Source organism: Emydura macquarii, unplaced genomic scaffold (genome assembly GCF_026122565.2).
Source record: "Emydura macquarii macquarii isolate MOO-44397 ecotype Brisbane River unplaced genomic scaffold, CSIRO-AGI_Emac_v2 contig_374, whole genome shotgun sequence".
Lineage (NCBI taxonomy): Eukaryota > Metazoa > Chordata > Testudines > Chelidae > Emydura > Emydura macquarii.
Window position 1 is genome coordinate 5915124 of NW_027130511.1, and position 21149 is coordinate 5936272.

General features: G+C 47.8%; 1 protein-coding gene across 1 annotated transcript in view; it reads left to right on the forward strand.

Moving 5' to 3' along the window:
* POMT2 (protein O-mannosyltransferase 2) overlaps nucleotides 1-21149 on the forward strand; it is a 48474-nt gene that overhangs the window by 20415 nt on the left and 6910 nt on the right. Inside the window, exons 10-19 of the mRNA XM_067532677.1 lie at nucleotides 142-208; nucleotides 983-1052; nucleotides 4680-4758; nucleotides 5612-5763; nucleotides 7504-7595; nucleotides 8721-8797; nucleotides 18017-18088; nucleotides 18383-18442; nucleotides 18650-18755; nucleotides 20609-20749. Of these exons, the coding sequence (XP_067388778.1) occupies nucleotides 142-208; nucleotides 983-1052; nucleotides 4680-4758; nucleotides 5612-5763; nucleotides 7504-7595; nucleotides 8721-8797; nucleotides 18017-18088; nucleotides 18383-18442; nucleotides 18650-18755; nucleotides 20609-20749 (916 nt within the window). The remainder of the gene's footprint in view (nucleotides 1-141; nucleotides 209-982; nucleotides 1053-4679; nucleotides 4759-5611; nucleotides 5764-7503; nucleotides 7596-8720; nucleotides 8798-18016; nucleotides 18089-18382; nucleotides 18443-18649; nucleotides 18756-20608; nucleotides 20750-21149) is intronic.

Consider the following 21149-nt stretch of genomic DNA (forward strand, 5'->3'; position numbering starts at 1 on the left):
ATCACAAAGTTATCCTGTATTTAATTTTAGTGTATCAACACTGGATGAACTTGGTATTTTTGACCTGCTGATGGATGGATTTTGTACTTTGGCCAGATCTGACTTGTTGTGAAATGAAATGGTTTATTATTGTGTTTCCAGGTCACTGCCTATTTACACAAGGACTTGAACAACCTGTGGATTATAAAGAAACATGATTCCAACACAGGTAAACAGAACTTTAGCAAAATGGACTGTCTAACTGATACTTCTGGTTTTTTTACTACTATATTCTTGGGATCTCTTCCCAAATAAAGGATTTTTGAGGGTAAGGCAGATTATTGATCACATCTTCATATTCCTTCCTGTACAAGTGAGATGTCTTAACTTTGCCCAACTGAAGGCTGCATTAGTAACTTGCCAGATGACCAAGGACTGCAATTAGGTATAAAATGGGACGGATTGCAGTTACCATTTTCATTAATTCATGTGTGTGGTCCACAATGCCTACGGGTCCCAGCACGCCATATACCATTGATTTGAGTGGATGGCTGCTTGGGTGAAAATGGAATATTTCATGTTGGGACCTATAGTCCATATAGACCACGTCTTAAAACCCAGAGACTATATGTGGAGCACGTTTGGTACATACGGTTTCCTTCCTGCACTAATAGTGCCTAATAAGATTAAAGTTGATTGGCTGCTGCTAAAAAAACCAAAGTATAAATGTGCTAAACATTGTGTCATTCTGTCAGTCTTCCTGATGTACCCAGGGGCAGCCACTCTGCTGTCTGGAAGCTGCCATGATATGGTTCCAGGGAATAACAGTTGGGACCGATCCTTGGACTGATGCTAAGGGTTGCACTGAATATAGGGTCCGATGAAGTGAGTTTGCTGAGAGCATCTTCTGTTTGCCTGGGGGTCAGCATTCTCTAGAAACTGTTTCTAGGAGTATTGATTCCTTTTCAAAACCTGGTGCTGTGATCTATTTTTCTTCCAGCAGATCATTTAGATCCTTCCTACTCTGTGGAGTTTGTGAGACATGGAGATGTTATCCGGCTGGAGCACAAAGAGTAAGGTGTTTAAGAAATCATAGAAAAATATAAGAGGTTGTATCTGTGTTTTCTGGGAGTTGAAAAGAATCAGCATTTACCATACGATTAGTGAATGGGGTTGGTGGTGAGACTTGACCTGCCGATGAGTAGAATTAGGGTAGCACAAACCTTCATCAAGCTCTTTTGTGCTATGGACTTTTCTCCATCTTTCTATTCCCAGCGTTGGTTTTGTGGAGTTTCCCTCTGTACAGTCCCATATTTTGAATGGGCTCTGTGAGCCACTGTCCTTTCTTGGGATGAGAGATCTCTGAACAGAACATCTCAGCTTCACCACAGTGAAGTATCTTCTTTTTCGAGAGAGCCACCTGCGGCTCAGGAGAAATCTGTCCAGCTGCACAGTATGCAACGTTAAGGGCTATTCCACAGCAAGACAGTAATTTCAGATCCTTAATTCTGTTGTTTGTGCCCAGAACTTTCCTGCTCTTCCAGCTTGTCAGGCAAGTTAAGTGCTTCGGTTTTGCCTAACATGCCAGGAATATGGGGCAAAAGTATCCCCATTATTGCCTTGTTTAGCCACCATGTCCCCGCTGAAGTTGTTTTTTGTTGTTGTTGTTAGAAAAGGAAAAACATTTTATTGATGTACATTTTGCAAAGATGTCTCCGCTGAAGTTCCATCAGATACTGAGACTACATTAGTGAAACTGTTTAAAATGATATGCTCTCAAGTTTTCCCTCTTCAATGAATGCCTGCTCACAAGACTGTGGCAGGGAAGCCCGGTATGCTGCATTTCCCCTCCTTTCACTGTGCAACAGAGGAGTTTGCCCTCTCTGAGCATTCATTTCTTTAAATATACAGGACCTCTATTAACCTGCAAATTGTGCAATACTGCTCTGTGACCTTCAGTATTGCCTTCCCCAAGCATTCAAAAAGCATGAAATCAGGCCTTAAAAATCATGAGATTTTAAAAATAATAAATGTTGAGTGCTTTTTATTTGCCTTCTGGCTTTTGAGCCTTCTTGAGGGTCCATGTTTTCAAGCCTTTCTTTGCAACCATTAGAGCTAGAAACTTACTCTTTGAAGTGAAAGCTGAGATTCTTAAATAATAATGTGATTCCAGCACCTGGGGCTTTAAGAAGAACACCAGATATGTGAGAGTCATGATAAAATCAAGCGTTAGCAGCACTGCTTTTGCATGTAGAGGAGGCTGGGCCTGCAATGGAAGAACCGAGAAAAACCTGGGTTCTATATAAATGATGCAGCAAGTGATATTCTTTCTTTTGAGCTTAGGCTATGTCTACACCGACGGCGGCAAAGTTGCCGCCATCAAATCGACTTATCTGGATCGACTGAGCGGTCAGTTAAGACCAGCTCAGTTGATCCAGAAGTCGACGTACTATGACCACCTTCTCAAGTGGCGTAGCGCTGCGGTGACGGGATCGCGGTTCCCGTCGGTGCAGTAAAGATGGCGCGCAGAAGAGAAGCACAGAAGTCGACGGGAGTTATGCAATTTTTTTGCGTACTTTGCGTAACTCCAGTCGACTGCCGCCGAATCGCCGAGGTAAGTGTAAACATAGCCTTAGCCTAATGGTTAAACATGGTGTTAGGGGATTTTGTGCTGCCAGAGAGGGCAGTCTTTTGCATGGAAAATAAAACTAACAATCAAGAATGGGCAGGAGTGGCACAGAATGGGAAGGAGGCAAACATCCCGCAGTGCTGAAGGAACAGGTTCAAGACTATTTAGAAGGATTGGACATTCACAAGTCCATGGGGCCGGATGCAATGCACCCGAGGGTGCTGAGGGAGTTGGCTGAGGTGATTTCAGAGCCATTGGCTATTATCTTTGAAAGCTCGTGGCAACAGGGGGAGGTCCCTGAGGACTGGAAAAAAGCAAATATAGTGCCCATCTTCAAAAAAGGGAGGAAAGAGGATCCGGGGAACTACAGACCGGTCAGCCTCACCTCAATCCCTGGAAAGATCATGGAGCAGGTCCTTAAGGAATCCATTTTAAGGCACTTGGAAGAGAGGAAGGTGATCAGGAACAGTCAACACGGATTCACCAAGGGAAAGTCATGCCTGACCAACCTGATTGCTTTCTATGATGAGGTGACTGGCTCTGTGGATGTGGGGAAGGCGGTGGATGTGATATACCTTGACTTTAGCAAAGCTTTTGATACGGTTTCTCACAGTATTCTTATCAGCAAGTTAAAGAAGTATGGGTTGGATGAATGGACTATAAAATGGATAGTGAACTGGCTAGAGCATAGGGCTCAACGAGTAGTGATCAATGGCTCCATGTCTAGCTGGCAACCGGTCACAAGCGGAGTTCCCCAGGGGTCGGTCCTGGGGCCGGTTTTGTTCAACATCTTTATTAATGATCTGGAGGATGGGGTAGATTGCACCCTCAGCAAGTTTGCGGACGACACTAAGCTGGGGAGAGTGGTAGATACCCTGCAAGGTAGGGATAGGATACAGAGTGACCTAAACAAACTGGAGGATTGGGCCAAAAGAAATCTAATGAGGTTCAACAAGGACAAGTGCAGAGTCCTCCACTTAGGAAGAAAGAATCCCATGCACAGCTATAGACTGGGGACCGACGAGCTGGGCAGCAGCTCTGCAGAAAAGGACCTGGGGGTAACGGTGGATAAAAAGCTGGATATGAGTCAGCAGTGTGCCCTGGTTGTCAAGAAGGCTAATGGAATATTGGGCTGCATTAGGAGGGGCATTGCCAGCAGGTCACGGGAAGTGATTATTCCCCTCTATTCGGCATTGGTGAGGCCGCATTTAGAATACTGTGTCCAGTTTTGGGCCCCCCACTACAAAAAAGATGTGGACAATTTGGAGAGAGTGCAGCGGAGGGCAACCAAAATGATTAGGGGGCTGGAGCACAGGACTTATGAGGAGAGGCTGAGGGAACTGGGCTTGTTTAGTCTGCAAAAGAGAAGAGTGAGGGGGGATTTGATAGCGGCTTTTAACTACCTGAAAGGGGGTTCTAGGGAGGATGGGGCTAGGCTGTTCTCGGTGGTGGCAGATGACAGAACAAGGAGCAACGGTCTCAAGTTGCAGGGGGAGGTCTAGGTTGGACATTAGGAAAAAGTTTTTTACTAGGAGGGTGGTGAAGCATTGGAATGGGTTACCTAGGGAGGTGGTGGAATCTCCATCCTTACAGGTTTTTAAGCTGAGGCTTGACAAAGCCCTGGTTGGGATGATATAGCTGAGGTTAGTCCTGCTTTGAGCAGGGGGTTGGACTAGATGACCTCCTGAGGTCCCTTCCAACTCTAATATTCTATGATTCTATGATTCTAGGACCTTGAAGACCACTTAGTATGTTTTGTAAGAACAGGGATGTTAGCCCTAGTGCCCTGGGTAATTGTATTAATAAAAATTCCACCACCCAGTGGTTTCATTTGAACACTTTCCATGTCCTAAACTGTAGTGTGGTATGGTCAGTATGCTTTTGAACTTCAGAGATGGTTGACTTTGGCCTGTGAAGTGATTCCTATGGTTCAGAAATTAATTTGTATTGCCTGTAAAGTGCTGTGGAATCTGTATAAATGAGTCTTTATTGTTGACCAAAATGAAAGCTCTTCGCACAAAGTTCTCAATGTAAAACTGAAAATTGTGTTTTGCTTGTAATTTAATTTCAGGAGTTCTAGAAATCTTCACAGTCACCAGCATGAGGCCCCCATGACAAGGAAGCACTTTCAGGTCACTGGATACGGCATAGTAAGTGAATAGTAAGAATACCTCCTTCCACCTGAGGAAAGTTCATCCCAAGACAGAAGATTTACTCCTACTTTTAGCTTTCTGTCTCTTACCCAGTTTCTTATCCATGAGAACACTTACAATGCATGCAAGTACAAGGGAAGTTATAATGGAAGTTGGACTCATTACACAGGTTAATGCATATGATACATGTCAGTCTGTAAGGTTGGAGAAAAATCCATTTCATTATATTAATAATTAGATTAGTGCATAATTAAGGTCTTTTTCAAAATGTGCACATACAAGGGAACAGCATTAAACTTTCGCCACAAACCTAGCTTTGGCAGCACCAGACTCTTTAAATTCTTAACTGTGCAATCTTAAAGCTGCACCGACAGTTATTTTCTGTACACAGACTTGTGATGTAGACAAATGGCTTCTAGGGTCTAGGCTGAACAATGACAAAACTCTGACTTTTGTAAATGAAATCTGCTTTGAGTTTTAAATGCCCAGAGGCAAGAGGCTGCTGAATAAACCCACTATGCTACCCAGCCAAACAGCCCTGTTAAAATGTTTTTTTAAAATCCTTTAAAAATGTTATTTCATATCTTGAGAGCTACATATCAAGCTGAAGCAAAGAATTCTGGGATTGGTGGGGTAAATATGTATGTAGATAGTAAGCATGGGCATTGCTGGTGTCTATAAAAGTCACTTCCTGCTGGGGAATCCCTATTGTTAACACTCAGGAGGTTAAGCTGGGTCTGATCCATTCAGCTTTGTCAACACTGTAAAGTTTCAGAAGTTCCTGTTTTCTGTGTCTTGTTCTCTAGTGACACCTGCTTTTGTTTTCTTTGCTGGTGTGTTTGAATGGTAGAATGGAACAGGAGATGCCAACGATTTTTGGAGGATTGAGGTGGTGGGCAGGAAGGCTGGGAAACTCATTAAAGTCCTACGGAGTCAGATCCGACTGACCCATCTGGCCACAGGATGCATACTTGGCTCCTCTGGGAAGACACTGCCAAAATGGTAAATAATCTCTGAGCCTAGCTTGTGATTCTTCCTGCCAAAAGTCTCATGCTAGCTGCTGCTGATCCTTTTCTTACACAATTGACACCATATCCCCTTGTTCAGTAGCACTTTTCAATGTGGACTAGAGAATACACACCTTATTTTTTCTCCCTATTTTTATTTTTAAAAGGAAAATGGCATGGGTTAGGGTTATGAAATCCACTACAGTGAAGGGGCTAGCCATTCTGGAGAATAAAGTCCTTTACCACGAGGTCCATTCCAGACATCAGCATGGGGGTGTGGTTCAGCCCTGTTCAAGGGGGACCTGCTTTAGACATGAGTGATGAGTTCATTTTCCAAGAACCAGTTAATCCTTGGCCTTTGCAAAAGAATTGCCATCACGGGGGACAGTTGTGCTGATGATGGCTGCAACATAGACCCTTGGAAACTGGGATTCTTACACCACCAGCTCATTTAGCTGTAGGAGGCACCAATGACCTAGAGATGAAAGACTCCAAATCCCATTCCACAGTCCTCTGAACCATCCAGTCCCTTGCTGTTATATTTTTATCGGTTTCTGTTCATTTTTTAATTGGAAGACCTGGACCACAATAGTGTCCCCCACCCTTCTCTCCTATGTATGAGCACAGATCTGGAATATGAGAGCAGATGCAACAAGCTGCTCTGGAGAGGAGAGAGGATTTTTTATCTGTCCCATGTCTCTGTAAAAGCCTATGCACACTAATTGTGCTCTCGTTGCTGGTCAGTGAGGGCAGATAGCTCTGACAGTGATGGAATGGCCTGAGCCTAAGGTATTAGAGTCATCGAGACTGTCCCTGTGGGCCCAGTCTCAGGAGGTAGCATGTGGAACAAGGCTGTTACAAAGAAATGGCCCCGGAGTTTGAATTAATTGTCCCAGAACGTACTGATTGCCTCTGGCATCAGAGTTCAAATAAAAAGGAAATATTTTTTTACACAACACAAATTGAGCCTGTGGAACTGATTGTCACAGGACATCATTAGGGGCAAGCGCTTAGGAAAAAGATTAGACATTTGCATGGATTTACGAGAACATCAGCAATTAAGTTATGATTTTTTTTTAAATTGTAATGGATGTAAAGCCTCATGTTTCAGGGAATAAACTACCTGCTAACTGAGAGGGGATAGGAAGCAACTTCTCTTAGGGAGCTTGTTCTGTAGCGTCCCACTTAAGGGTCTCTTGCAATTTACTTCTGAGCATCTAGTACTGGCCACCACTGGAGATAGAATAATGGACTAAATGAACGATTGGTCTGATTTACTATGGCGATTCTTTTGTTTTTATAATGGAGTTGCTCTAGTTATGAATTGACTTTTAAAGTAATGGTGACTGCTTTTCCTGGGAAGAATGTAGAAGTTGATGGGAGCTACAGATGCTCAGCTCCTCTGAAAATCAAGCCACATATTTATGTACCTAAATATGAATTTCAGTAGCTATTTTCAGGCATTCCAATATGAAAGTGTTGATCGTCACGTATACAGCAGGCTTGTGACCTTAGACACCCATCAAATCCAGTCCAGTTTCTGTTTAAACTCTGATAAGACAGGACTTCTGGGTGTACAGGAATGAATATGTTAGCATTGGATGCTGCAGTTGGTGCTAATTGGTAGCTGGATGTGGGGGAAGAATGTCAATGTGAATGAAAAAGTCAGAGTTGAATTGTAAATGGTGGCTAATCCTTCGGGAGGTGAATGACTTGCTGTCCTGCTGCTCCTCAGGGGCTGGGAACAGGTGGAAGTCACATGCAGTCCGTATGTGAAGGAGACTCCCAATGCCCTTTGGAATGTTGAAGATCACATCAATCCCAAATGTAAGTGATGAAATCTCTTGGAACTCTAACCATTATGCAGGTTGGCTTGTCTGTCTTCAAAGGGTCAGAGCAATGTTTGTGATCCCTGGGTTCTGTTCCCAGCTCTGGTACTGAGCTGTTGCATGACCTTGGTCCAGTCACTGAGCCTCACTCTGTCTCAATTTCTCTGTTGTAAAATGGGGGGATGGCAGGATTATGAGGTCTGGTGTTTATAAAGCCCTTTGAGATCCTCAGGAGCTGCTGAAGTGTGAAGTATTATGGAAGGGCTGGTCACAACTCGATAATTAAAGTTGTAACTGATGTTCCATTAGGAGGCTTATTTTGAGCCTCCCCTTACCAGCTTTTTAATTGAAGGAGCTATTCTGAATGTAAGTGGATAGCAGAAATTTTTGGATGATTTTTCAGAAGTGTAGGATCCTCACTGCCCTATTCCACACTTGCCTCATCCTCTTTTCCAGGAGCATTCCAGTAATGAGGTTGCTAGTTGCTAGAATTGTGACATGCGCTCGGAACAGAGTTGAGAATGCCAGTTATGACACACAGCCTCTGCAGCACAATCCAAAATGTAAACCTGTGTCACAGCCTTATTCACTGCTCTGCTTAGTTTGCGTTACTCAACACCCTGATTTTTATCACACAACTTGCAGGATTCTGTTAAAACCTGCTATCATTTTGCAGCCTTTCAGAAGCACTTTATTCAACCCAAGAGAAATAAATCGAAGCTGTTCATTTGGTCCAGAGTCTTCTCACATTGTCATGCATTTTGCATTCTCCCATTCATGGCTGATCTGTGTCTAAAGAACAGTCTAAGAACAGCGGGGCTCTCATTTGTGCTTAAACACAGACTCTGTTTATTTCAGGGAGTTTTATCTATTTCTCACGCTTCTGAAGGTACAGCGGGAAATCAAGGAGTAGATGAGTTGTGAAATTCACTTGGGGATACTTTCTTGACTGCAAGAGGCTGTGTTTGGAATATGAATGAAATGCAGTAGGAACAAAGGATGCACCAGAAGAAAGTTACCCTCAGATTTGATACAGGAGGAGAGAGTTTAGTGTGTGTGTCTGTTTGTGTTAAAGGAAGGTGGCATGTACAAGCTTCTACTTCTCCTGTTTTTGTTTCCATAGTGCCCAATATCAGTCTGGATGTTCTGAAACCCTCCTTCCCAGAGATTCTGCTGGAGTCCCACATGGTTATGATCCGGGTAGGATGGCTTTATTTCTAGATTGTCATGTATGGGTTTTTTTGTTTTTTTTTAACTCTCAAGCTAAAATGAAACATTCTTTACCGTGTTGTCCAGGTAATAGCAGCAGTCAAGCTGGGACAGAATATATATTGGCATAAGTTACAAGGATTTATACTTAGAGAAGAAGCATGGCCTTATGGTTGAAATACTAAAATGGTATTTGGAAGATCTAGATTCAGTTCCTGACTGTTCCATAGACTTGGTGTGACCTTGGGCATGTCACTTAAATCTCTCTCTGTGCCTTATGTTCCCTTCTGTAAAAGGGAATATTAATACTTCCCTACCTCATGGGACAGTTGTAAAGATAAGCTTATTAATGTTCATGAGGCACTCCGATACTGCGGTGATGGGGGCCATAAAAATATCTAGATAAACACTTGGGGATACATGAACATCTGATGGAAAAATTTAAAAAGACAAACATCCATTGTTTCAAAAACTCTTCCATGTTCTGTTCTCTGCTTCCCCCTCCCCTCATTCTTTATCACTGAGGATGTTTGTAAAAAAGCAGATTTTTTTTCCTTCAAAGTTTGACTGCTCTTGTCATCTTCTCACCTGAGACCCTTTTATATGACCTTGGTCTAGTCTCTTCTCCTTTCTGTGTCTTAGTATCTCCATCTGTAAAATGGGGATGATACTGACCTTACAAGAGACTTTGAGGTTAATGTATTGTTTGTAAAGCTCTTTTGAAATGAAAGGGTCTGTAGTTGCATTATTAATGCTCGTTATTTCCATGGCAACCAGTTTTAATATTGCTTTAGGTAGGGAAATATCAACATAACTGTTTCCATGGAAATAATTTTCTTGTCTCAAAATGAGGACTCTTATTTCAGACTGAAGGAAAAGCTATAGGAGTATCTGAGCACTTAAATAGCTAATATCCTGCTTCTTCCACACGTCTTCAGCAATAAAGAACCAGGGAAGAAAAATGTAGAGAATACTTGGTCTTGGTGGTAACCTGGGAAACATGCACACTTGTGCAGTAATTTTAAGCTATAGGAATCCTCTAGGCTGCAGCTACTAGAGGATGACATGATCATGCTCTTTGATGCACACTCCATCCAGCAGAAGGCATTGATGCCAACATTCACTGGGGGAGCACGTGTATATTCACACCCAAATTTGTGCACACAAAGAATCAGGTGGCACAGGGAGCAGAGCCTATAGTTAAAGTTGAGCAACACTTTCTATTATAAGACTGTTTTCAGTTGGCAAACTTTAACTGTTTCCTCCGAAATTTTCCATGCCAGCTGTCTGCCTTAGGCTGAATTTTACTGAAAGATTCAGCAAAAATGATTCAGCCATTTCTCGGGGGTTTGGGAAAAATACGTTGTTTTGCCCATGTTGCAAAAAAAAACAACCCTAAAAACCATTTAATTAAGAAGCAATATTGTCTGCATCATTTGAAGTAGTGACTGCAAATTTAGTAGGAGGTTTGTCCTGGTGTCAAGGATATGTCTGTTGCTGTCCCCATGAAAATCCCATCATGGGGAGGCAGGGCCTGAGCAGGACTTGCCTTGCAGTTGCTCCTCCTTGGTGCCAAGGGCTGCTGTGGCAGTAGGTACCAGAACTGAGAAGAGGTAGGCTATCTCTTGTGCTCTCAGTGCTCTCTCTACTGGTGCTCAGTAGCCTAGTTAGCAGGAGGAGGAGAAAAACAGGGTTACTTACCAGTAACTGTTGTTCTTCGAGATGTGTTGCTCATGTCCATTCCAGTATAGGTGTGTGCGCGCCCCGTGCACAGATTCACGGAACTTTTTTCCCTTAGCTAGCTCCGTAGGGTCAGCTCCAGCGCCCCCTGGAGTGCCGCGCTCATACCGTGGTACATAGGGCATTGCCGACCCTGCGGCCCCTCAGTCCCTTCTTTCTGCCGACTGCAACAGTGGGGACGGAGAGTGGGTTTGGAATGGATATGAGCAACACATCTCGAAGAACAACAGTTACTGGTAAGTAACCCTGTTTTCTACTTTGAGTGATTGCTCATATCCATTCCAATATAGGTGATTAAATAGCCATACCTTGGAGGTGGGTAGGAGTCAGCGTTGAGCTACTCTCGCCAGTACTGCTCTGCCGAATCCTGCGTCCTCTCTCGCCTGCTGCACGATGGCGTAGTGGGACGTGAAGGTGTGGACCGACGACCAGGTCGCTGCTCTGCAGATGTTCTGCAGGGGCACTCCTCCCAGGAAGGCCGCCGATGAGGCCTGGGCTCTGGTTGAGTGTGCTGTCACAGCTCCTGGAAGCGGCACCTTCGCCCGCTCATAGCAGGTTTTAATACAGGCGGTGATCCAGGTGGAGATGCGCTGGGTGGAGACAGATGAGCCCTTCATCCGGTCCGCCACTGCCACGACAGCTGCCTTGACTTCCGGAACGGCCTGGTCCGCTCGATGTAGAAGGCCAGGGCTCGTCTGGTGTCCAGCGAGTGCCATCTCCCCTCCTCCTCCAAACCGTGCAGTTTGGGAAAAAACACGGGGAGGAAGATATTCTGGTTATAGTGGAACTGAGACACCACCTTAGGCAGGAAGGCTGGGTGGGGCCTCAGTTGGACCTTATCTTTATAGAAGACCGTGTAGGGGGGCTCCGAGATTAAAGCTCTGAGCTCAGAGACCCTCCTAGCCGATGTAATGGCCACGAGGAAGGCTACCTTCCAAGAGAGGACGAGCAGCGGGCATGTAGCCATGGGCTCGAAGGAGGGTCCTGTCAACATGGTGAGGACCAGGTTTAAATCCCAGGGAGGCACCGGGTTGCGGACCTGGGGGTACAGCCTCTCTACCCCTTTGAGGAACCTGACTGACATGGGGTTTGAGAACAGTGAACGCCCTTCCATCGGCTGGTGGAAAGCCGAGATAGCTGCCAGGTGCACTTTCAGGGAAGCCAGTGCTAAACCCTGGAGCTTTAGGTGGAGTAGGTACTCCAATATCGCCTGTATGGGTGAGCCAGACGGTGGGACACCCCGGGTCTCCGCCCAACAAGTAAAACGCTTCCACTTGGCCCGGTGCACAACCTGAGTGGAAGGTTTTCTGCTGCCCAGCAGAATCTGTCGGACCTGCGCCGAGCAGGCTCGCTCTCCCTCCGTCAGCCACAGAGTCTCCATGCCGTCAGGTGGAGGGAGTCCAGGTCCGGGTGCAGCAGGCGACCCTGGTCCTGTGAGAGCAGGTCGTAGTGCCTCGGGAGCGGTGTATCAATTGCCAGGTCGAGCAGCATGCTGTACCAGTGCTGCCGTGGCCAAGCTGGCGCAATCAGTATCATATCCACTCTGTCCCTCTTGATTTTCAAGAGGACCTTGGGCAGGAGCGGAGTGGGGGGAAACGCATACAGGAGGGTCCCTGTCCAGTCCAGAAGGAACGCGTTGGAGAGGGAGCCCGGCTCGCGACCTCGGAGCGAGCAGAACCTCGGGCACTTCCTGTTCCTGACCCCCGGGAGGTGAGAGGCAGATATATGGAAATTGTGCCTCACAGCAAAGTCCCAAAGACAAGTGGCCTCCTGCAAAGAGCCGAGGAACGTGCTCCCCCCTGTCTGTTTGTATAAAACATGGCCGCCGTGTTGTCTGTAAGGACCTGAATCGTTCTGCCCCTCAGGAATTTGATGAAGACTTTGCAGGCCAAGTGGATTGCCCTGAGCTCTCTGACATTTATATGGAGAGCTCTTTCGTGTGGTAACCATAGTCTCTGGGTACTCAGGTCCTTGCTGATGTGAGCCCCGCAACCCTCGTCGGAGGCGTCCGTTATCAGGGTCACAGAGGGAGCCAAGTCTCTGAAAGGAACTCCCCTCAGAACCTCCCCTGGGTCCCTCCACCAGTCCAGGGAAGACAGTACCTGGGTGGGAACTGTGACCACCTTGTTCAGCCGGTGTCTGGCCGGTACATAGACTGAGGCCAGCCACCCTTGGAGAGGTCTTAGCTTGAGGCGAGCCAGCCTCACCACATAAGTACATGCCGCCATGTGTCCCAACAGCTGAAGGCTGTGCCTGGCTGTCATCGTGGGGGACCTGTGGAGATCGCTGATTATGGCGGTCATGTTCTCGAACCGAGTCTGAGGAAGGAAGGCTCTGGCCTGGGTGGCATCCAAGGTAGCCCCTATGAACTCTATGCTCTGCACCGGGGTGAGAGTGGACTTCTGCTCGTTGATGAGCAGCCCCAGTCTGGTGATGTGGCGCAGGTCAGAGCCAGGCTGTTCCTCACATGGGCCCTGGACTTGCCCCGGATCAGCCAGTCGTCCAGGTAAGGGAATATCTGTACCCCTCTGCGGTGCAGGTGGGCCGCTACCACTGCCATGCATTTTGTAAATACCCTTGGTGCGGACGGAAGGCCAAAGGGCAGGGCAGAAAACTGGTAGTGGTATTCAGCTACCATAAATCTTAAGAACTTCCTGTGACCTGGAAGGATAGTTATATGAAAATACGCGTCCTTCAGGTCGAGGGCGGCATACCAGTCCCCTGGATCTAGGGTGGGAATGATGGAGGCTAGGGAAACCATATGAAACCTGGTGCACCTGACAAACTTGTTCAGGCGGCGGAGGTCCAGAATTGGCCTCAGGCCCCCCTTGGCCTTGGGGATTAGGAAGTACCGAGAGTAGAATCCCTTTCCCCGTTCCTGTGGAGGAACCTCCTCTATTGCACCGAGCGTGAGGAGGGAGTTGACCTCTTGTATGAGGAGTTGGTCGTGAGAGGGGTCCCTGAAAAGGGACTTGGTAGGGGGAGAGTTGGGGGGGAAGGCCATAAGCTGTAAGGCATAGCCCTTGCGGACTATGCCAAGGACCCATTGGTCAGTGGTAATGGCTTCCCATTTGGCATGGTATGGCTGAAGCCTGTGGGAGAAAACTTTGGAGTGATCCAGTGGGAAGGGAGGAGTGCCACTCTCGTGCACCCCGTCAAAACCTCTTCTGGGGTGCATTGCCCTTGTTAGGGCCTTGCTGGGACCCCGGAGGGGGTCCCTGCCGGTCGCAGCGGTTGGGTGCCCGGTACCTGTCCCTACCCCTCCTGGGCTGAGTGGGTCTGGGGGGCAGCCTCAGTGGAGGTTGCGGCTGCCTCTGTGCCTGAGGCCGGGTCTGGCGCTTTGAGACCTGAGGAGTGGATAGCCCTAGGAATCTCAGGGTGGCCCAGGAGTCCTTTAAGGCATGCAGCTTCTCGTCCGTCCTCTCAGAGAAGAGGCTGGTGTAGTCAAAGGGGAGGTCCTGAATAGACTGTTGGACCTCCTGAGACAGACCAAAAGCTTGGAGCCAGGAGCAGCGGCGCATGATGATGGCCAAAGCGATCGCCCTGCTGGCTGCATCCGCTGCGTCACTGGCCGACTGGAGTGCCGCCTTAGCCACTGCCACGCCCTCTTGTGACACAGTGGCAAAGTCTGTGGCCTGGTCCGGGGGCAACCCTGAGGAGAACCTCTGTAGAGAGGACCAAAGGTTCAAGTTATACTTCCCCATGAGGGCCTGATGGTTCGTGACCCTCAGCTGTAGGGCCGCAGTAGAGTACATCTTGCGCCCAAAAAGGTCCAGCTTCTTGCTGTCCTTGTCTTTAGGGGTGTTGCCCTGGCCACCCTGGCGGTCCCGTTGGTTCACTGCGTCCACTACGAGCAAACCTGGGGCAGGATGTGTATATAAGAATTCAAACCCCTCCTTCGGGACATAGTATTTGCGCTCAGCGCCTTTCGAGGTGGGGGCCACTGAGGAGGGGGTTTGCCAAAGGGTTTTAGCAATCTTCATAACCCTCTCATGAATAGGCAGGGCCAGGCGTGATGGGCCTGCTGCCTCAGAGACCCCAAAGAGGGGGTCCTCTTCCTCCGACAGCTCCTAGATCTCTAGACCGAGATTATCAGCCACTCTCCTCAGGAGGTCCTGGTGGCCCCTGAAGTCAAAGAGGGGGGCCCTATAGTCCCTGGCCGCTGCCTCATCCGGAGAAGAGGAGGAGGACTGTGGGAGGGCCCCTACAGATGGGCCTTCCTCTGGGTCAGACCCCTCCTCAGAGGGGTGACCCTCCTGTGGACCGGTTGGTGGGGGCATTGGTTGGGCCACCGAGGAGTGAATAGAGGTGGTCCCTTGGCCCATCTGGGTACCCCACGGCCCCTAATATGGCCATTGCCAGGGGCCTTGGGGCCATGGAGGTGCGGGGACCTGCTGGGTCATTTCCAGGCATCCCCCCTTGGATCCCGAGCCACTTGACCAGTGCTTATGGGCCCTGGAAGGGGAGCGGCTCCTGGACGAAGAAGACCTCCAGTGCCGACGTCTGCGGTGCCGATGAGGGGAGGAGCTGCTGGAGGAGCTGTAGCTGGCACGACCCCTCCCTCGAGAATACTTGCGGCGACACTTCCCAGATCTAGAGTGGGAGCGGTGACGCCTGTGACGTCGCGACGCTGACTTGGAGCGCGACATGTCACGCGGGGCCGAGGCGCTCGGTGCCGAGGCAGGCGGTGCCGAGGAGCTCAGTGGGAAGCTTGGCGCCGAGGCAGGCAGCGCCAGGGATCGGTGTTGCGCTGGGCTCCGCACCGGGGTACCGGAGCCCACGCTCAGGTCCCTGCTCGAGGCGGAACTGTAGCGCCTTCGCCTCAAGCGTTTGTCCCTGGACCACCCTCGGTGCCGCGGTGCCGGGGAGCTCAACAACCCAGAGTCGGAGCTAGGAAGGGAGCCCACACTCTCTACCCTCCTTGGCCGTCTGGGGGGAGACCTCGACTCCCGTGTCTTCCACCCACCGGGGTAACCCAACGCGGGTTTACCCCGAGACACGGGTCCCGGAACCCTCGGCCGAGGAGGGGACGGAGGCGTAGGCAGGCCCATGAGGGTGTGTGCCGCAGCAAAAGCCTCCGGTGTCGACGGCTCTTGCAGAGGTGCTCCCCCACCCCCAGGAGTCGGGGGAGGCTCTCTGCAAGGAGATGCCGGTGCCGGAGTACTCTCCACGGCACGTGGCTGGGGCATCTCCTGTTGCACCCCCTGCTTTCCTGGTAGCAGGGGGGAGTCCATATGTGCGGCCTTGCACCGCTTCTTTTTCTTTGGTACCAATAGTGTCGATGCCAGTGCCGGTGCTGAAGTCGGTGCCGGTGGAGCGCTCCGCACTGAGGAGACACTCGGTGCCGCAGGAGAACACAATGGCTCGCAGTCCGGGCGAAGCGCGGACTCCATCAGGATTGCTTTCAGTCTCGCATCCCTCTCCTTCTGGGTCCTTGTTTTGAAGGACCTACAGATCCTGCATTTTTCTTTCCTGTGTTGCTCCACGAGGCATCAGAGGCAACGGTCGTGAGGGTCACTCACAGGAAAGGACTTTGCACACGCGGTGCAGGCTTTAAAGCCGGTGGAGCCGGGCATGGCTCCGCTCTAGCCCCTAAGGGCACTATTTTCTTTACTACTTGCTAATCTACTCTTAAAAAACAAAAAACTCGAACAATAAAGCTAACACTAAGGGGTGCTACTTGCGTTTGTATGCAAGAGGCAGACGTTCCGGTAACCGTCACAGGCGGAAAGAAGGAACTGAGGGGCCGCAGGGTCGGCAGCACCCTATGTACCACGGCATGAGCGCGGTACTCCAGGGGGTGCCGGAGCCGACCCTACGGAGCTAGCTAAGGGAAAAAAGTTCTGGGAATCTGTGCACGGGGCGCACACACACCTATACTGGAATGGATATGAGCAATCACTCGAAGAGAGAAATAACCTGTTTGATCTGCAGCTGGGTGAGGAACCAGGCCTGGGTGGGGGTTGTGAGGAGGGAGACTGAGACACGGATCCAGAGAGTAGCATGAAGACTGGGATGAACAGCTATGGGATGGTAGGAGACTGGGTCGAGGAGCGGGGGGCTATGGGAGGTTATAGGACATAGAGCTGGGGTAATGGAATGGGACAAAGGGGGCAGTGGGGAAACGGATGAGGACAGGCTGGAGGGGCCAGAGGCAGAAGAGGTTAGGCTTGGCAGGAACAGAGACAGAATGGTCTGCAACCACTATATTCCATTCCCCTTAGAACCTGCAATAGAGTCTCAACATCTCTGTTGCCAGCAAATAGCTGTAAATCCACCTGCAAAATGCATGACTCCACTCCCCCTAGTGGCCAGCCCCACAGACGGGTCCTGTAAAAAAAGATAGTATGGGATCATGTAACTAAAGACATTTCTGTAATGCATATGCACAAGAGAGCTGAATTAAGATTGCATAGGGATAATTCTGGCATTTCCTAACTTTTGGGTGCTTGACTGTGCAACATTCTCTTACTGTTGTTTTCTATGTGTACTGTTTTATGGAAACTATCAAAGGAGAATGTTTGAAAGCTGATTAAATACTTTGGACCAAATTTTCAAAACACAGCCTCTTGTATGCCACAGCCAAGTTTTCATTTTCGAGGTTTTGTATGCTTGGATTTGTGTATGCAGATTGGGGCATTAGAAAACCAGTTAGCCATTTTGCTGGTACAAATCATCAGGCGTGGAAAGCTCCTTGCATAGTTTTATTGGATTCAGACTCCAAATCTAATCCTTTACTTATCATCAGGTGGTAGCTGCTTCACAAGTCACTGCTTCATGTAAATCTTGGACCATGTTCAGTGTTGGCAGTTACTGTGAAGCTCCTTGCCTAGCCCTTTCCTTCTCTAGATGTATATGGAGCCTCATGCTTGGTTTGCATCTGGAGTTTACAGGGAATGTCACAGATTCAAATCAGTATACCTTTCCTATGCTTTGAAGATGGTGGGCTTGCTTCATGTTATTTAACAGCCTTAGAACAGAGTTGTCATCTTCCCAGTATGTGTAGAATTGGTGCAATTAGAGGGCGAAGCTCCCAGATACACAGTGATGCATATAGAATGGGGACCTAAGCTTGGTCTCTGAGTCTGATTTGCGGGTCAGCCTGGCATCTCTGTATCTTACTGGTTTTTTTGCCATCACTGCATGCTAGTGCTAGTGTAATGAGAAAATAGAGCAGCAAGGCTTTTGTAATTGCAAAGGGATGTGACTTGCAGTAATGTGAAATAGTTGTGGGGGTTTTTCAGGAGCTAATCTCCTGCAAAGTAATGGGGTAGCAGGAGCACTGGCAAGACCTGACATTCAAACCTAGGTGCTACTGAAAGGGCTTTACCTTACTAGGGCATTTGCTTATGCACACACGTGAACGTATCAGAAACAGGATTATTCTTCCTAGACAGAGAGCTGCCATGCAGGACTTGCAGCACAACAACAACAGGTGTTGATTGTAATTTTCTTTTTAATCTCCTATAGGGAAACAGCGGCCTTAAACCAAAAGAGAATGAAGTCACATCCAAGCCCTGGCACTGGCCCATCAACTACCAGGTATGCTGACAAGTCCACCATCCTGTCTGATTGCAAGTGCTTTTGATAGGGGTATGGCATCCTAAACTGTAGAGTTGTGGGGGCTGCATCGCTTTACTAAAATGTAGATGGCGGTGCTTCATTTCAGCCACTGCTGAATTAATGTGCCTTTTTGTTGACACGTGAAGGAATTTATCTCACCTTTTTCACTACTGACTCTCTGTGGAAGGCTCAATGAGATTGAACGTTGATGCAGGCTCACTAGGCACAAACCCATTTTAATCTCCTCTGATCCCTGTCCCTGTTTCCCCTCAGGGCCTGCGTTTCTCTGGAGTCAATGAAACAGATTATCGAGTTTATTTGCTGGGAAACCCGGTAAGTGGGGGATTTTTGCAAAACAAGTGACTTCTGTCTTTAACAAATATTTAGTTTTCTCCTGGCTTTCCCAGAGACAGTAACTCCCTGCCCTTCCTCTTCTCTAGTTGCTTTCTTCCCCTTCTCTTTTATGGTTTCACTTAGCTTTCCATCATGTCTTATGCACTCTCTGCCACTTTCATCTCCTCCTTTGCTTTTCCCACACAGGTTGTCTGGTGGCTGAATCTAGTCACTATTGGATTGTACCTCACAATGGCAACTTGCGCCATTGTGGCCATGAAGAGGGGAGTTCATCTGACAGCTGAACTCAAAGGTAAGTCCAACTCTCCTACTCTGTGGCATTTGTAAGCTTCACTGTTGTGACACTTGGTCATCCTGATTTCCTGCTGTGGGAAAGCTCATCCTCTCTCTCCTATGAAACATCAGACCACTCAGAAAGTGAACAAAATGTGTTCAAGAGGAACATGACAGCAATGAGTACAAGTATTTAAAAGGTATAGTGCTATAGAAATGCTAAATCTTATTACTGGAAGGATGTAAATGACAAGGAAGTGGAGAGGAATTAACAACTTTTTCAGGCTAGATAGGACCATTATGATAATTTCTTCTGACCTCTTGTGTAACACAAGGCATAGATTTCACTTGGTGATCTCATCTAGCTCAGCAACTTTCCCTTGAAGTAAAGCATATCTTTTAGAAAGACATCAGCCTTGATTTAAAGTCTGTTTTTAAGAATTGTTCATATTTGTCCAAGGGGTTGTAACTTAGAGGAGAGAGATGAAATTAAAAACCAGGTAAATTTAAGCTAAATATCAGGAAGACCATCCTGACACTGAGACATACTGAAGTATGGAACAGTCTTCCCAGGAAAAATGCTGGAAACGCCATCCCTCGAGCCATTTAAAACTGGACTGGACAATGCTCTAGCAAAACTCCTGTAGGGTATAATCCTACATTGGCCCCAAGGGGGATGGCTCAGTTGGATCCATCTCTGGTTCATGACTGTGTAATATGTGCTGTATTAATATTACACATCCATGTTGAAAGGAGAAATGCTAGCTAGTGCCTATTAGGGAGCTGACAGAGGGAAAGGGTACTAGGAGGAGGATGTTAATAGCCCTTTGTCCTTCCTTAACCTCTTCCATCATGAGTTACAAAGCTCTTCACAAACCCTAAGGAGTCCAGTCTTACAACATCCCTCTCTGACATACATCTGTGTTTTGCCTTTTTACAGATAATAGAGTAGGAAATGAGGTACAGAAAGGGAAAGTGATTTTTGGCTAAGCATATATTTAGTTTTCTCTCCTGGCTTTCCCAGAGATAGTGGCTCCCTGCCACTGAGGTTATGTCTACACTGTGATAAAAGACCCGTGGCATGACCGTGGCTGGCATAGGTCAGCTCAGGCTGTGTGGCTATAAAATTGCAGTGTAGACATACTGGAGCCCAGGCTCTGATGCCCTGTGAGTGGGGGGGAGGTCTCAGAGCCAGGGCTACAGCCTGAGCCCAAATGTCTACACTGCTATTTTTAGCCCTGCAGTCCAAGTCCTGCGAAACCAAGTCAGCTGGCCCAGGCTCTGAGACTCGATACTTCACATTCTTATCACAGTGTAGATATACCCACTCTGAGTTACTGACTGAGCTGGAAATAGGATCCAGGTCTCCAGCCCCTTTTCCTTCAGTTCTTAATACGAGACCAATTCCTTTTAAGGGAATGGGCTGGCAGTGAGGATCAGGGATGGCTGTTAAGCTACTCTGGAGAGAATCCTAGAAATCAGAGATTAAAAAGACCTGTTAAGACTCATCTAGCCCATTGTCCTATGCCACTGCAGGATTGTTCCTTACAGGACTCCATATTAGCAGGACCAGCCAGGTCTGTTACTAGGTCTTCAAAGGCCCCCTGCAGGTCCATCTTGTGTAGCTTTTCCAGTATCTGTTCATTGGGGAAGATGCTATTGGTAGGTATTTCAGTGTGTTACATTTTCTGCAATAATAATACAGGTGGGATGTTGTGGGTAACCTTGGAACTGACATCAGAGAAGTAGACGTATTAAGCCTGTTCCTACTGATCTTACTGGTGTTCATACTCTGCCCTTTTGGTGCTTAGGTTTGAAAGGGGAGCCAGGGTTGTGAAGTTTCCTCTGCTGAAGTGTGTGTTTGTGTTTCAGAGCTCTCCGAAGTCTTGCTACATAGTGGAGGGCAGATCATGCTGGGCTGGCTCCTCCATTACCTCCCTTTCTTCATGATGGGCAGAGTCCTCTATTTTCATCATTACTTTCCTGCCATGCTTTTCTCCAGCATGTTGACGGGTAAATACTGCAAAGCAGAGACCCTGGAGGTAGAGGGGAATAGGAGGGGAGCTGAGTTGGAAGGGGCATTTTTAAAGTGGCATAAATCCTAAGAAATCGATTTCTTTCTGATCCCTGCTTCAGGGCTAATGCTTGGAAATGTGTACTGGTTCAAAGTGTTTTTAGCCCTAGCAGCTTAAGACATTGAACCCTACAGATGTCATTCGGATTACCATCTTGATTTGATCTCAGAGAAGCTGCAGTGTCTAATGGATAGGGCATTGGACTGGGGTTTGAGAGATCTGGTTTCTTTTCCCTGCTTTGCCACTTTCTTGCTATGTGACTTGGGCAAGTCATTTCACCTCTCCCTCACTCTGTCAGCTTCCCACCCTTTCTGTATCTTGTCCATTTAGACTGTGAG